This window comes from Erythrolamprus reginae, chromosome 1 (genome assembly GCF_031021105.1).
Source record: "Erythrolamprus reginae isolate rEryReg1 chromosome 1, rEryReg1.hap1, whole genome shotgun sequence".
Classification (NCBI taxonomy): Eukaryota; Metazoa; Chordata; class Lepidosauria; order Squamata; family Dipsadidae; genus Erythrolamprus; species Erythrolamprus reginae.
The window spans coordinates 71173611-71189560 of NC_091950.1; the positions used below are offsets into that span (position 1 = coordinate 71173611).

At 45.6% G+C, this 15950-nt stretch overlaps 1 protein-coding gene across 2 annotated transcripts in view; it reads right to left on the reverse strand.

Moving 5' to 3' along the window:
- PAX9 (paired box 9) overlaps positions 1-14965 on the reverse strand; it is a 70589-nt gene extending 55624 nt beyond the window's left edge. Inside the window, exons 1-2 of one of the 2 annotated variants that reach the window (XM_070755412.1) lie at positions 14726-14965; positions 12176-12802 (exon numbers count right to left, since the gene is read on the reverse strand). In XM_070755412.1, coding sequence (XP_070611513.1) covers positions 12176-12802; positions 14726-14729 — 631 coding nt within the window. In that variant the 5' untranslated portion in view covers positions 14730-14965. The remainder of the gene's footprint in view (positions 1-12175; positions 12803-14725) is intronic. The other variant, XM_070755421.1, reaches the window with a different exon arrangement.
- Positions 14966-15950: the final 985 nt, after the last annotated feature.

Sequence of the window (15950 nt, forward strand, 5' to 3'; positions counted from 1 at the left end):
AATTAGAAACAAAACCAGAAATGTAACTGTTGGGAATAATCAGAGGACAACATAGCAAAGAAGATTAGTATTTAATAACTCACATACTAACGTCAGCAAGATTGGTGTTCGCACAAACTTGGAAACAAGAAAAGATACCAAATGAAGAGATGGTGATTAGGAAAATGTTAGACTGTGCTAAATTAAGTAAATTAACATATGAATTACAGAATAAACAAAATAAGGACTACTATAGAGTTTGGGGGAAACTATATAATTGGATAGAAAAAAAAGAAATTGAACTAATATTTAAGGGGGGGGAATGAATTAACAATAACAAAAACAGAAATGTAACGTATTAATCATTAAGTAAATTCAAATGAATTTGTATATATATATAGGTATGTTTATATGTCTTGTTTTGTTTGTTTGTTTGTTTGTATTACAATCAAAATATTTAAAAAAGAACTATAGTAAAACTTTCTGCTGCACTGAAGGTTCCTTAAAAGCACATTGGCCTTCACATTCTCAAAAGGAAGAAGTCTGGCACAACAAGGACTCTCCCGAGAGCTGGTGGCCTGGTCAAACTGAGCAATGGGGGGAGGAGGGGAACGGTCTTAGTAAGAGAGGTGACCAGCACTCTGATGGCCACTTTGACTGAATTCCAGAGATCCTATGTGGAAATGGGACATGGATCTATAAGGACCACCATCGTGGCCCTCTGCCCATCTGGGCTTTCTAGCAGATGGCTAGACAGAAGACTCTCCTCGGTGCAAGCCCCCTTGGAGTTTGCAAAAAAAAAGAAAGTCCCTGACAGATACTGTGAGGAGCAAGATTCTGATGAAAGATTGAACCATTTGGCCCCAATTCTAAATGTTAAGTCTGGAGGAAACCAGGCACCGCTCATCACCTGCCCAATATCAGCCCAACAGTGAAGCATATGTGGTCATTGTACTGTGTGTGTGTGTTTCAGCAGCAGAGACGGGAAGACTGGTCAGGGTTGAGGGAAAGCTGACTGGAGCAAAGTACAGTGATATTCTTGAATGCACAGCACCCATGACCTCAGACTAGGCCAAAGGTTCACTTTCCAACACGACAAGCACACAGCCAGAGGTGGGCTGCTAAGGTGGAATGGTGACATGTGCTCAGCCCCGTGGCTAGAAGTGCTAGAAGAGTCCAGCGCAATTCAGCTACTGCACCTGGGCAGGTAGTGAAATCACGTGCGGACACACAGGTGCACCACTGGCCCAGGTGCAGTAGCAGAATTGCGCTGGACTCCACTAGCACTCAGAGCCACGGGGGGAGGGGGGAGGAGCACACATCACTGTTCCACTTCAGCAGCCCATCTCTGCATACAGTCAAGACAACAAAGTACAGTACTGTAGTGGTTTAGGGACAACACTGTAGATGTCTTTGACTTGAACCCTATTGAACATCTCTGGGGGATCTAAAAATGGCTATCCACTGATGGATGACCACCATCCAACCTGATTGAACTTGAGAGGATTTGCAGGGCAGAATGGCAGACAATCCCCCAACTCAGGTGTGCAAACCTTGCCATGCTAGTCATACCCCAAAACAGTGTTTCCCAACCTTGGCAACTTGAAGATATTTGGACTTCAACTCCCAGAATTCCCCAGCCAGCATTCGCTGGCTGGGGAATTCTGGGAGTTGAAGTCCAGATATCTTCAAGTTGCCAAGGTTGGGAAACACTGCCCCAAAAGACTCCAGGCTTAATTGCTGCCAAAGGTTCTTTAACAAACTACTGATGTGATCTGAATACAGTACTTATGCCAATATATTTAAGTTTTTTTTTCTTTTTAATAAATGTACAGACCTTTCTCAAATTCTGTTTTCACTTTGTCAATGGGTGGGGGTACTAAGTGTGGGTTAATGAGAAATATGAATTACAACGGCTCTAGAATCAGGCTGAAATATAACAAAAGTGATCAAAGTGAAAGGGCTCTGAACACTTTCTGTGAATGCACTGTAGTTCCGAGGTCATCTCCTTCGAACAGGGTTTGCGGCACTGAAAAATATCCTGGCGGGAGAAGGAGACTGGGAGATAGCCAAGGACACTTTTGAAAGCTCGAATTAGACTTTAAAAAATATTTTTTTTAAAAAAAAAAAGTCTTTAGTTCTCCTTCGGAATTCTACTCCTCCCGCTTAAACCTTTGTCCACTGTGAAAATATTTTTGCTGGAGGCTGCTGTCTAAATCAGGGGTAAGAATTTTGGAGAGTCACGAATAACTCAATAGTTTGGAAGGCTCTGCAACCCCATTCACACGTGCAATCAGATTCTAATGCTTGCTCTGAAGTAGACCGTGCGTTTCAACAAAAAGCCACCCCAAGAGAACCCGTCCGTTTCTTCCACTAGTGATTTATGGCGGCACTTCGTGCTGGCCCCATTATAATAATTAATAATAATTTATTAGATTTGTATGCCGCCCCTCTCTGAAGACTCGGGGCGGCATTATTGCCATATCAAACAGTGATTGATTAAATTGTCTTCTACAATCATTAGTGGGGAAATGACTTCAAGGAACTGTAGGACTGAATCCTTGCACAGATTTTTTTTAAAACCCTTTCCGTCAAAACCGAAACTATCACTAATTTCAGTGAAGCTTTCTGTGGACTAAATAAACCCATTTAAGTAAGATTATAGCTTCGGTGGGATCTGTTTCATTACAGTAGCGGTTTTTGGTAGTGACCTTAAGTACCTCGGATCTCAAGCTCTTGAAGCCGGTTACTACTGCAGCTGGGATATCCTTAAGTGCATCGATTTACTGAACTTTAAAACGATAAGGCGTTTATTCAGGAAGGGAGGGAGGGAGGGAGGGAGGAAGGAAGGAAGGAAGGAAGGAAGGAAGGAAGGAATAATTTGTGAAAAAGTTTCTGTAGCAAGTTGAGGTGTCAGAAGTTTAGAAATTATAGAAAATATAAGACAGGAAAGAGAAGAAAGAAAATGAAACAAGAAAGAAAGAAAGAGAAAGAAAGAAAGAAGGAAGGAAGGAAAGAAAGAGAGAAAGAGAGAGAGAAAGAAAGAAAGAAAGAAAAAGAAAGAAAGAAAGAAAGAAAGAAAGAAACCCAAACAAGTATAAAAACGAACATCTTAAACAAAGTAAAAAGAAAATAACAGCATATAATTCTGGAGTCTGGGGGCAGCTGGGTGACTGAGATATTCCTAAAGATATTCCTAAATGTTCCAGATTGCTTATTTGACAATCATGATTCTTGACAAATGTATATTTTCTTTTATGTACTCTGAGAGGATATGCACCAAAGGCAAATTTCTTATGTGTCCAAGTCGCACTTGATCAATAAATAATTCTATTCTATTCTATTCTAAATTCTCCAAACTGGGTCACTTTAAGACTTGTGGACTTCAACTCCCAGAATTCCCCAGCCACCTTCCTACAGCCAGAGACTGTGGTTTCATGCCTGGCTTTGCTGGCCGGGGAATTCTGGGAGTTGAAGTCTACAAGTCTTAAAGGGGCCGAGTTTGGAGACCCCTGGATTAAAGGAACTTGTGCGTGAGAGAGAAAAGGAGAGGCATTATGAGCAGAAGCGCCTCCTTTGAGTTCCATTCAGCCCTTGAACTCGAACGAGATCCCTTCCGAAAGCAAATAGCATTGTGTGCTTGGGGATGGGGCGGGTGGGTGGAGAAGATGCGGAGGCTGAGAGTCAATAACAGAAGTCCAGAAAAATCCTGCCGGCAGCCAAGCCTGCACGCCTTCCCCTCGTCCCGTCTCCCCCACCCAAAAAAACACTAAAATTAAAAGCGGACACTCTCTGATGGTGGGATTCTGGGATCTTATTAAATTCCCGAGAAGGCCGACTTGAGAGATCCCTCTCACCCCAGGACTCAGGGTAATTCATCCCGAACTACCCTGGAAATAAAATAACCCAGGTCCGTGCAATCCATAGAGCCCCGCTTCCAGCAGGTCTACCTACCTACCTAGAGGTTTCAATTCCCCGTTTTATATACAACTTCTCCACTTTTCCGCCTTTCCTTTGAAACCCAAGGAAGCTTTTAAAACCGCGCTAATGCTCCCGGATGGGAATTTGATCGTGCTGGTTTGTTTTTTTTAAAAGACTTGCATATTCTTAAATGTAGGCATGTTTTAAAACAATTAAAATCTCCAGTCGCTTAGTCTTGGGTACATGGTGGTTGTGACGGTGGGGAAAGCATGTACACTGAGAGCATCTGCAGCACCAAAGACAAACTTCTTGTGTGTCCAATCACACTTGGCCAATAAAGAATTCTATTCTATTCTATTCTATCCCATCCCATCCTTTTAATATAATATTAATACTCCATTATTATTAAATATTAAATAATATTTTAATATTCTTCTTGAAACATAAACTGTTTCAACTCCTACCCTCAAAACTTCGCTACAGAGCACTGCATACCAAGACAACTAGACACGAGAACAATTTGTTCCCCGAATGCCATCACTCTGCTAAACAAATAACTCCCTCAACACTGTCAAACTATTTACTAAGTCTGCACTACTATTACTACTAATTTTTTCCCCACCATTTCCTCCAGCTTAGAACTGTATGACTGTAACTTGTTGCTTGTATCCCTAAGATTTTTATGAATATTGATTGTGTCCTCATTGCTTATTTGACCCCTATGACAATCATTAAGTGTTGTACTACATGATTCTTGACAAATGCATCTTTTTACTTTATGTACACTTACAGCACCAAAGACAAATTCCTTGTGTGTCCAATCACACTTGGCCAATAGAGAATTCTATCTATCATTATCTATTATCTATTTTTTCTATTCTATTCTTCCATCAGTTTAGTGGGAAGCTGGCCAGACCTGGTTTTCTTTTCTCTCTCTTCTCCAAAAAAAATTCAGATAAACTGAATTCTTGCCCAGAGAAGCTAAATTTCATTAAGTTTTAATGTCTAAAAGTGCCACCCATCGGCCACCTGGCCTTAATCACTGCTGGGCTTAACTGCTCTCTCTGTGTGTATGTTATGTATAATTCTCATTTCCTTCAATGGAAGGGACAGGAAGTTATTTCCCCATAATGTAGTCTACCCTCCTACTGAGGATGTATTATTACCTACGGGAGGGTTTTTTATCTATCTATCTATCTATCTATCTATCTATCTATCTATCTATCTATCTATCTATCTATCTATCTATCTATCTATCTATCTATCTATTATTGCAAGGGCCTCCAAAGTTACCAAGTAGGGACAAGGAGAGTTGAGGACACTGTTCAAGTATTCCTCAGCAGGAACTGACCGTATTTTCTGCCCGCATTTCTGTTATAACATTCCTGTTATAAATTGTTATAAAGAAGATGGGGGAAATGCCAACCTTATTCTCCAAAGCACCTGAAGGCAGGACAAAAAGTAGCCAACAGAAATTTACGCAAGGAGAAATTCAACCTAGTATTAAGAACAGATTTCCTGACCAAAACAATTAATCCGTGGAAGTCGCCTTCAGAAATTATGGATATTTCCATCACTATGAGCTTTTCAGAAGAAATTGGACAGTGCTTTGTTCTAAATGGTAGAACCTTCCAGTACAGGTTCTAGTACGGCCTCCTGCTTGAGCAAGGAAGGCCTAGAACAGTGTTTCTCAACTGTGGCAACTTGAAGATATTTGGACTTCAACTCCCAGAATTCCCCAGCCAGCAAATTAGGCCTAGATCTGCAAGATCTCTTCAAACGCTGCCATTCTTTTATTCTCCAAATATCTCTTTCTGTGAATAAAGCACTTTGAGGGGGAATATCCCTGAGAAACGTATCTATTTCCTTAGTGCCCGTTCAGAGTCTGTGATTTCATGCCTGGCTTCATCATCCACACACACACACACACACACACACACACACACACACCAGTTCAGTTCAAGTGAGTTTAGGAGGTCCACCTGGCACAGGTGGAGGGAAATTTTAGTTCTATGCAGGAGTTGAATTTATAGCGTGTGGGGGAAGACGAAAAAGCCTACTGAGAGTTTCAAACAACCTGATCTTAATTACCTTACGCGCCGAAATTATAATTTATTGCTGGATAATCCTACAAGGCTCAAAGAGAAGAGCTGGCCTGCCTCCTGCTGCGCAGTTTCCAACAGCTCCGTTTCTTCCCCCAGTCCCCACTTATTTCCTCCTAGCAGGAGAAGAGGAAAAGGAGACAGGATTTTTTTTTAAATCCAATGTGGTTAAAATTGGCCTTCTCTTCCAGCGCTGCCAACCAGTGGGGAGTTCTGCTGACTTACTGGCATCATTATTTTTCAAATAAAAGATGGGAAGACAAGAACAAATTAAAAATAAAAAGAATCCCCAGGGCTGGAGAAGTAGAAATGTAGAGAAAGTCTCTTGGAAGCCATTCTTAGAATTGACTCTCGTTCTGAAACCGTCTCTCTCTCATTCTCTCTCTCTCTCTCTTTCCCTTTCCCTCTTTCTTTCTCTCCCTCTCTCTCTTTCTCTCTCTCTCTTTCCCTCTTTCTCTCTCTTTCTCCCTCTTTCTCTCTCTCACATTCTTTCTCTCCCTCTTTCTCTCCCTCTCTCTCTCTCATTCCCCCCTCTCTCTCCCTCTTTCTCTCTCTCTTCCTCTTTCTTTCTTTCTCTCTCTCTCCCTCTCTCTCTCTCCCTCTTTCTCTCTCCCTCTTTCTCTCTCCCTCTCCCTCTTTCTCCCTCTCTTTCTCTCTCCCTCTCCCTCTTTCTCTCTCTCTTTCCCTCTTTCTCTCCCTCTTTCTCTTTCACACACACACACAATGCATATTGACACGTACACGTACAGCGATTCGCCTCTTCCAATTGTGCTACTCTTTTAACTACGTATTAGGGAAGGGAGATTCCGCTGAGACCAACGGGTTGCGTGCGTTCCCAAGTAGAAGCCAGCAGCGGCAATAAGACGAGAGGGAGGAAAGTGCTCTCTGAGTTTTGGCCGATCCAAGCTTTTAACCAGATCTGCCTGGACTGTGAGACCGAGGCTACAGGCAGCCGGGAGGGAGAAGCCAAGCGAAAGGCGGCTCGAGCGGATAGCAGAAGGCCTGCAGGCAACGCCAACCCAAACCCCGTGCGCTCTAATGGCCTCTCAGCCGGACCGGCCGCATTTCTCCGTAGGTTCGCGGCCGAACAGCGTGGCAGGCCCAGGCCGGAGCCTGCCTGCCTGGGAGACCCGTCTCTGTCGACCTCCCTTCCCCACGAATAGGGCATCCTTCCCGCGGCAACTTCACCAATAAATCAAAGCCGAACGGCTTCGGGTCAAGCTTCGCGCAAGCAGAGTTGGAGACCCGGGTGGGTGGGGGAGAACTTGGAGATAAATCCAACGCCTCCTCCCTTCCCCACTGTTGGCGGGCCTCCTACCCAGAGAGGTGGCCTCGACCCCGGGGAGGGAGGTTAATCAACAGGGAAATCTGGCTGCTTCTCCGGCCGGCCGCACTGCCCCTCACGCGCCTCCGTGCGCAAAGACCCTCGCTGACGTTCCCGCCTCGCAAACTTGGCCTTCTTTGCAAGCAGCGCCCCGGGAAAGGGAAATTGTGCGGCCCCGACGCGATACACAGGAAAGAGAACTCGGAAACGGAGGCGTCTTTTTCACTGGCGACAATAAGGCATGTGCATTGCGCACTCTTCTCGTTGTCAGTGTGAGTGCCCAGCACTATGGGCTCACACAAACTAATGGGGCGCGCGTGCGTAAACGCACCATTGTGCCTACCGTCCCTGTCTTGCTGTCCTATTGTACAGATTGACCTGTACTTACTTTGCTTATGCTTCAACTCTCTCTCTCTCTCTCTCTCTCTCTCTCTCTCTCTCTCTCTCTCTCTTTCTCTCTCTCACCTGCAACATGCGCGTGCAAACGCAGGCTTGTTCACACATACGCCCAAAATGCACATTGACACGTACACGTACAGCTAGTAGAGCGATACCAATATCTGCTGTCTTGTACATTTTTAAATAAATAAATAAAATAAAAGAGCAATAGCATTTACATTATATACCGTTTCGTAGTGCTAAGCGGTTTTACAGAATCAGCACAATTGCCCCCAACAATCTGGGTTCTCATTTTACCCACCTCGGAAGGAGGGGAAGGCTGAGTCAACCTGGAGCCGACGGTGAGATTTGAACTGCTGAACTACAGCTAGCAGTTAGCTGAAGTAACCTGCAGTGCTGCACTCTAATAAATAACTCTCCCTCCCTCCTCTCCTTTCTCTCTTTCTCTCTTTCTCTCTCCCCCTTCTTTCCCCTTTCTCTCTCTCTTTCTCTCCCCTTTTCTCTCTCCCCTTTTCTCTCTCTCCCTTTTCTCTCTCTCTCTCCCCTTTCTTTCTCTCTCCCTTTCTCTCTCTCTCCTTTCTTTCTCTCTTTCCCCCTTTCTCTCTCTCTCTCTCTCTATTTATTTTTATTTATTTATTTCCCCTTTCTTTCTCTCCCTTTATTTCTCTCTCCCCTTTCTCTCTCTCTCTCTCCCTTTCTCTCTCTCCCTTTCTCTCTCTCCTTTCTTTTTTCTCTTTCTCTCCCTTTCTTTCTTTCTCTCTCTCCCTCTTTCTCTCTCTCTCTCTTTGTTGCAAGCCAACATTTCATGAAAATGGACCAGTGTATTGATCTCGCCCGCTTTTAACATTTTCTGAAATTAAGTCGGTCCGGATCTATGCGGCTGGTAGAGTGGAGGCCTTAACGCGAGTGTCCGTGCGGCCGTGCCTATTTGCCACTCGCCGCTCCGGGCAATCCGGCTTAAACTTTCCTTAAACTGCCCGTCTGGAATTCCGCAGCAAAATCGGGAGAGGAGGCGGGCGGGCCTCGGAAAGGGGCTTCGACGCAAGTTTAAACACAGGCCGTTTCAGTTTTCTGGACCTACCGCTTCGGAGCACCACAAAGTTTGAAGCCGAAGAACGAAAGCAATTAGGTGACATTTGAACTTCCTGTCTGAGCAAATTTGCCCTGATTGCGAGAACTCGAGAAAGACTTGCCCTGCAATTCCGAGGAGGTGCCTTTGTCACAGAAGCCCTGACTTGAGAGCAAATAGCAGCACAAAAGCCTGCCTGAGAAAAAAGTAAATATAACCCGAACGGGGATTATGTGTGTTTCTGTTGCTTAGGTATGCTCAACGATTCTGGTAGCCAAAAGAACTTGGCCATGAAAAAGGTTAGCTGCGTTTGTTCTTCCTTGTAACAATTTGTGTCATTACTCAATAGATACATGTTTATTGTATGTGTGCATACATACACACACACACATATATGCACACACACAAACACAGTATGCCTTGGGAAGGCACCCTTTCACTTAAGAGACTCCTATAATTCACAAAAGCTACTAACACAATCAAATGGTTAGTGTTAAAAATGCCATTGGATCTTTTAATGTTTTAAGAGGGCTAATATACTGCTAAAAAAATAAAAAATAAAGGGAGCACTCTAACACATCCTAGATCTGAATGAATGAAATATTCTCATTGAATATTTCATTTGCACAACAGCAGGTGAAATTGACTGTCAACCAGCGCTGCTTCCTAAGTGGACAGTTTGATTTCACAGAAGTTTTATTTCCTTGAAGTTATATTACGTTGTTTAAGTGTTACCTTTAATATTTTTTTTGAGCAGTGTATACTAGTTACTTCTCTTTTTCCTAAGTGCGAGTAGTAACACGGGAAGTTATTCTTTTCCCGACCCTATTCAGCATTTATCTTTTTAGCCCTACATTAGATGCGGCAGCCAATATAAGGTACTTGCAAACTAATCCAGAAATGAGACGCATCAGCAACACTTGTTTACACAGATGTTCAATCCAGTCAAGATCAACACAAGGAAACAGGCCAAGTATTGGAACTTGTCTTTTTTTTTTTAGTGTGGAGTTGATTTTATTTCAAAATGCGAATAAATGCATGTAAATAAATCTGAAAACTTCTTGGGCACGTCTCTATGGGCTCGTTTACATTTGCTTCTTTGATTTTAGTTAGCTGAATTAAACTGGGGAATTGTAGAAGAGTGTTTATACCTTTCCTTGCGTTGCTTATCTATATGTAACAAGGACATTTTCCCTTCCGTCTTGAATAAATGCTCCTATCTCAACACAGTGATACACTGCTAAAAAAATAAAGAGAACACTCAAAGAACACATCCTAGATCTGAATGAATGAAATATTCCCATTGAATACTTTGTTCTGTACAAAGTTGAATGTGCTGACAACAAAATGAAATTGATTGTCCATCAGTGTTGCTTCCTAAGTGGACAGTTTGATTTCACAGAAGTTTGATTTACTTGGAGTTATATTGTGTTGTTTAAGTGTTCCCTTTATTATTATTTTTAGCACTATGTGTTCATCTACTGGAGACCTACAAGAGCTTCACTATAAATGAACCTAGGCTTCTGCTTTTGAAACAAAAGTGCTCCCCAAACTGATTCTATCTACATAGTCTGATTGATGGTAGTATCAGACATGGTCTGATATATGATAATATCTACATGGTTGCCAATATGTTGGTTCATACTATCATACAAACTAATATAATCAATTATTTTTATCACATTTGTTTCCAAAATAAAGGGTTGCCATGAAAATATTTTTATTGGAAGAAAATATTGCATTTCTTTCCCCTTTCAATTTATATCTCCTTTATAATTAAACAATAAAACGTATGAGAGAGAAATTTACTTGGGGAAATCCCTTGTTGCTCAATCATGAAATTCCAAGTTAAACTCACTCCCAGGTAATAAAGCCTGTGCAGACAAAACTCTGGCCACCAGAAAGTTTGGTCAAACATCTTTCCTGAAAAATGTATCTGATACATAAAATTTGAGACAGGTTTTCACATCATGGGGATCAATGGCTTCTTAGACTTTGAAGGCAATGTAACTGTGTTTGAAGGCCATCTGCTGGGCTTTCTTGTACAGCTGGTTGGCTAGTGTAAGACCACACCGCTAGACTCATGGGCCCAGGTTTTGATCCAATAGGATTATGCTTATATTTTTACTTGATGCCTTTAAAAGGGGAAGGCCCTGCAGCTAGGTGAAAAATAACACTAGGTCAAAGAGAGAGGGTATTTATTTAGAATCAAGTTTCCACCTAGGCCATTACCCCCTAAACCATTTATAACATTTATAAGCATCACCCAACAGTGTGCATGAAGACAGGCATTGTATTAGCACAACAGCCCAGCGATGTTATGATATAATCTCAGCAACTGGTTTGGTCCCACAGAGTCGGCCTTCTCCAGGTCCCGTCAACCAGACAATGACGCTTGGTGGGGCCAAGGGGAAGAGCCTTCTCTGTGGGGGGCCCAGCCCTCTGGAAACAGCTCCCCCCCCCAAGATTCGCACTGCCCCCACCCTTCTCGCCTTTCGCAAGAGTCTTAAGACTCACTTATGTTGCCAGGCTTAGGGCAATTAGGTCTTGGTCCCCTGGCCAATAAATGTGAAGTATGGCTGTGATCTGAATTTGTATGATTGGTTTTTAATATACTATTGGTATTTTAGGTTATGCAGTTTTAATTAATTAGATTTGTCTTTAGTATTTATTGTTTTATATTATATGCTATAAGCCGCCCCAAGTCTTCAGAGAGGGGCGGCATACAAATCTAATAAATAAATAAATAAGTAAGTAAGTAAATAAATAATTTAGGAGAGAGGTCTTCAAACCTGGCAACTTTAACTTCAACTCCCAGAATTCTCCAGCCAGCATTGTTTGAAGTCCACAAGCCTTAAAAGTTGCCAAATTTGAAGACATCTGACCTAGGACTTCCTTTCGAAGCCTATCAGTCAAAGACCAGGGAATTAAGGCAATTGGTGATCCTCAACAAAAGCAAATTCGTGCCTTTTTTTCTGAATCTCTTCCCCTTTTGATGAAAAAACTCTAAGACGTTTTCGAAGGTTCCAGCATTGATTAGTCAGCAAAGAAATAATATTTTACTGAAAGAGTAATAGATGCTTGGAATAAACTTCCAGCAGATGTGATTGGTAAATCCACAGTAATTGAATTTAAACAAGACTGGGATAAACATAGATCCATCCTAAGATAAAATACAGGAAATGGTATAAGGACAGATTAGATGGACCATGAAGTCTTTTTCTGCCGTCAACCTTCTATATTTCTATGAAACCACTGGGAACCCCATTCCACCACCACCACCATCACCGCAGCCCACCCAACAGACTGTAGAACCTCTGGAAGGGTTGGGCTTCGAGGGTTCGGTTGACCAATCCTGGTCTCCAGTCTTCAACCTCTTACCTTGATCCGTTATGGACCTAATTCCCAAGATGTCAGTGACGGAGTGAGAGGAGGGCCAGGTCCGAGGCATGTGGACGGCGCTGTGGATGGTGGGCATGCCGGGCGGGGTAGGCCCCTTGGCACCTGCCGCAGCTATGGGGCTGGGGTACGAATAGATGTGGTTGTAAGGCAAGGCCGGCTGCGGAGCCGCCTGGTGCTGCTTGTAAGCCTCGTAGTGATTCTGCTGCGAAAGATTCCCGATCTTGTTGCGCAGAATCCGGCTGATGGAACTGACCGAGGGCACGTTGTATTTGTCGCACACGCCGTCGGCCAGGAGCCGGTCCCGGATCTCCCAAGCAAAAATGCCCGGGTCCCTTTGCTTGTAAGTCCGGATGTGCTTGACCACCGTCGGCGTGGTGACTCGGGGTTTGCTCCCTCCGATGGCCCCGGGTAAGATGGAGCCCGTCTCGTTGTAGCGGGCCAGGATCTTGCTGACGCAGCCGTGGGAGACGCGCAGCTGCCGGCTGATGTCGCACGGTCGGATGCCCAGCTGAGCTAGTTCCACAATCCGGAGCCGGATGGCGTTGGGCAAAGGGCGGCCGTTAACGAAGACCCCGCCGAGCTGGTTGACCTCACCGAAGGCTGGCTCTGCAAAAACGAAGAGAAGCGAGCGGGCGCGTTGGAAGAGGCGGCCGGAGTAGTCTGGCCAGATTTGAGCCGGACGCAGTGACCCTGGATGGAGAGGTCTTCAAACTTGGCCACAAAGTTTGAAGAGATCGTCAAACTTGGCCACTGAGTTTGAAGAAGTGTTCGAACTTGGCCACCAGGTTTGAAGAAGTCTTCGAACTTGGCCACCAGGTTTGAAGAGGTCTTCAAACTTGGCCACCAAGTTGGAAAAGGTCTTCAAACTTGGCCACTAAGTTGGAAGAGGTCTTCGAACTTGACCACCGAGTTGGAAGAGGTCTTTGAACTTGGCCAACGAGTTTGAAGAGGTCTTTGAACTTGGCCACCAGGTTTGAAGAGGTCTTGGAACTTGGCCACCACGTCTGAAGAGGTCTTCAAACTCGGCAACTTTAAGACTTTGGGGACTTCAACTCCCAGAATTCTCCAGCCAGCAGAATTCTGGGAGTTGAAGTCCCCAAGTCTTAAAGTTGCCGAGTTTGAGGACCCCTACCCGGACATCGGATTGCCAAACGCTCGAGGCGCATCTCCTTTCCGGGTTGAGGTTTGATCTGCTCGCCACTGCCTGGGAAGCAAATCCGGCCCAGATCCCGCGGCCTTTGGACTCGTAGTAAAGGACGCACCTAGCTTACCTTCCGCCTTCAAGGAGCTTGTCCTCGCAGGCTTCTTCTACTCGCGGCCCTTTGAATTTCCCGAAGGATTTTCTCTCGAGTGCAACTGACCGTTTCGGACAGCAGCCCACCGGGCGACCGTCCCTTACCAACTTCTTGCCTCGGTGGTGCAGTGGTTAGAGTGCAGCACCGCAAGCTACTTTCTGCCGATCACCGGCTGCCAGCAGTTTGGCAGATCGAATCTCAGTAGGCTCAAGGTCGACTCAGCCTTCCATCCTTCCGAGGTCGGTAAAATGACGATCCGGATTGTTGGGGGCAATTGTGCTAACTCTCTGTAAACTGCTTAGAGCTTAGAGCAAAGCACCGTGAAGCGGTAAATACTACTGCTATCGCTGTTGCCAAGCCTCGCAGGACCCTGAGTCCCGCACATTTCGAGAGGAAGCCACTCCAAACACATTCCCCCGGAGTCACTCGCGGGATGAGAGGGGGGGGGAGTGGGGAGGTAGGACAGCCGAGGCGTTCCTTGGAAATCAGTCCAGCTGAAAAACTTGAGCGGGATTTGCTTAGTCAACGCGCCGTTGGGGCTGCCAGGCTCTTCCTTCACCTCTCGAGGCGAACTTTTCTAGCGGAGCGCCTAAAGAAAGTGAAATTCACTTTCCCCAAAGAGAAAGTGGGAAGTGGCCCCTGATTGCGGGGACTACTTTCTTCCCATCCCGGGAATGTCCCCCCACCCCCGCCGAAATACAACCAGCTTTGGGGGGGGGGGGAGAAAGAAGTAGAGAGAGAAGGAGAGAGAGAGGAGAGAGAGAGAAAGAGAGGAGAGAGAGAGAAGGAGAGAGAGGAGAGAGAGGGAAAAAAGAGAGAAGGAGAGAGAGAGAAGAGAGAGAAGAAGGGAGGGAGAGAGAGAAGGAGAGAGAGAGGAGAGAGAGAAGGAGAGAGAGAGAGAGAAGGAGGGAGGGAGAGAGAGAAGAAGAGAGAGAGAGAGAAGAGAGAGAAGGAAGGACGGAGAGAAAAGGAGAGAGGGGGGGGTTCGGGGGTTCCAGAAGCTTGGGGGGTCGGTCAGATGCCCTCCGCACCAGCCCCAATCCTCTGGGCTCGCCTTCTCCAGCACTGACGCTTCTGCGGCCGCTTCTCAACGCCTCGTCCCACCACAAGAGTCGCAGCCACCCAAGCCAAGCCAGCCGGGCGCCCGTGGGGAGCTTCTGAGCCACCGGGGATTGCCCTCCCGCGCCCGCCTGAACACCCATCCATCCTCGGACGCCCCTCCAGCGACACTCACCCATGGTTGGACTTCAGCAGGCTGTGCGTGGAGATTCCCCGGAGGAAACTCGGCGTGGGACGGGTCCTTTGCCCCGGCTGGCCCGGGATCGGCTCCGGAGAAGGCCCCAGCTGGCTCGGCTTCCTAGGGCGGGAAAAGGCGAGAGCGTCAAGCCGAAGGACCCCGAGGAAGCGGCTCTCCCGAGGCAGGAGACTCAAGTCCCGCATTTCAATCTCGCAGCAACGTGGGCTGGGCTGGGTCGGTCGGTCGGGGCGTCTCAGGCCATCACTCACCCAAGACACGCCCCCGGGAAGGTGGGCCTAAAAAGGAAATCCGCCCCCGGATTGGATAGGCGAGAGTGACAGGCAGGCTCGCCCTGGGAAGGGGCCTTCCGTTTGCTTTCGCAGGCGAGCTGGATGTTTGCACCTGGGCTCCATATGCAACACTGCGGCGGCGGCGCGAAAGAGATGGGAAAGCCGAATTGCGGGAGGCCCGAAGTTGAGAAGGGAATCTAATAGCACAGTGTTTCCCAACCTTGGCAACTTGAAGATATTTGGACTTCAACTCCCAGAATTCCCCAGCCAGCGAATGCTGGCTGGGGAATTCTGGGAGTTGAAGTCCAGATATCTTCAAGTTGTCAAGGTTGAGAAACACTGTAACAGCAGAACGTGGAAGACGTATTCACAGGATGAAATGAAGCCACTCAAGGCGGTTTGGTTTTCACAAAAGGCGACTCCCCTTAGTTTCTGCTTTCGGCGCCCAGTCGTTAGACGTTGCGTTCAACTTTCAAGAAGATACACTGACCCTGAGTGTTCCTGTGTGTTTCTGTGTGTTTGTATTCGTGCCTCAGTTTAGAAAACATAAAAATAATATTTCTTGGGAAATCCTATTTTCTCGGGGGTTTTTAAAATTGCTTTTGTATTTTTCCAAGAAAACACAGCTCTGTTTCCTCCTGGCATGATTTATCATTAGCAGCAGCAGCAGCAGCAGCGACAACTTGTAAAAAAGAGAAGGAGAAGGAGAAGGAGAAAGAAGAAGAAGAAGAAGAAGAAGAAGAAGAAGAAGAAGAAGAAGAAGATTAAGAGGAGGAGGAGGAGGAAGACGAAGGAGGAGGAGAAGGAAGAAGAAAGAAGAAGCAGAAGGAAAAGAGGAAGAAGAAGAAGGAGGAGAAGAAAGAAGAAGAAAGAAGGCAAGGGATCTCGACCCAAAAGGATGCTAAGCAGAGAGGTGGGTGTTGATGGAAAGT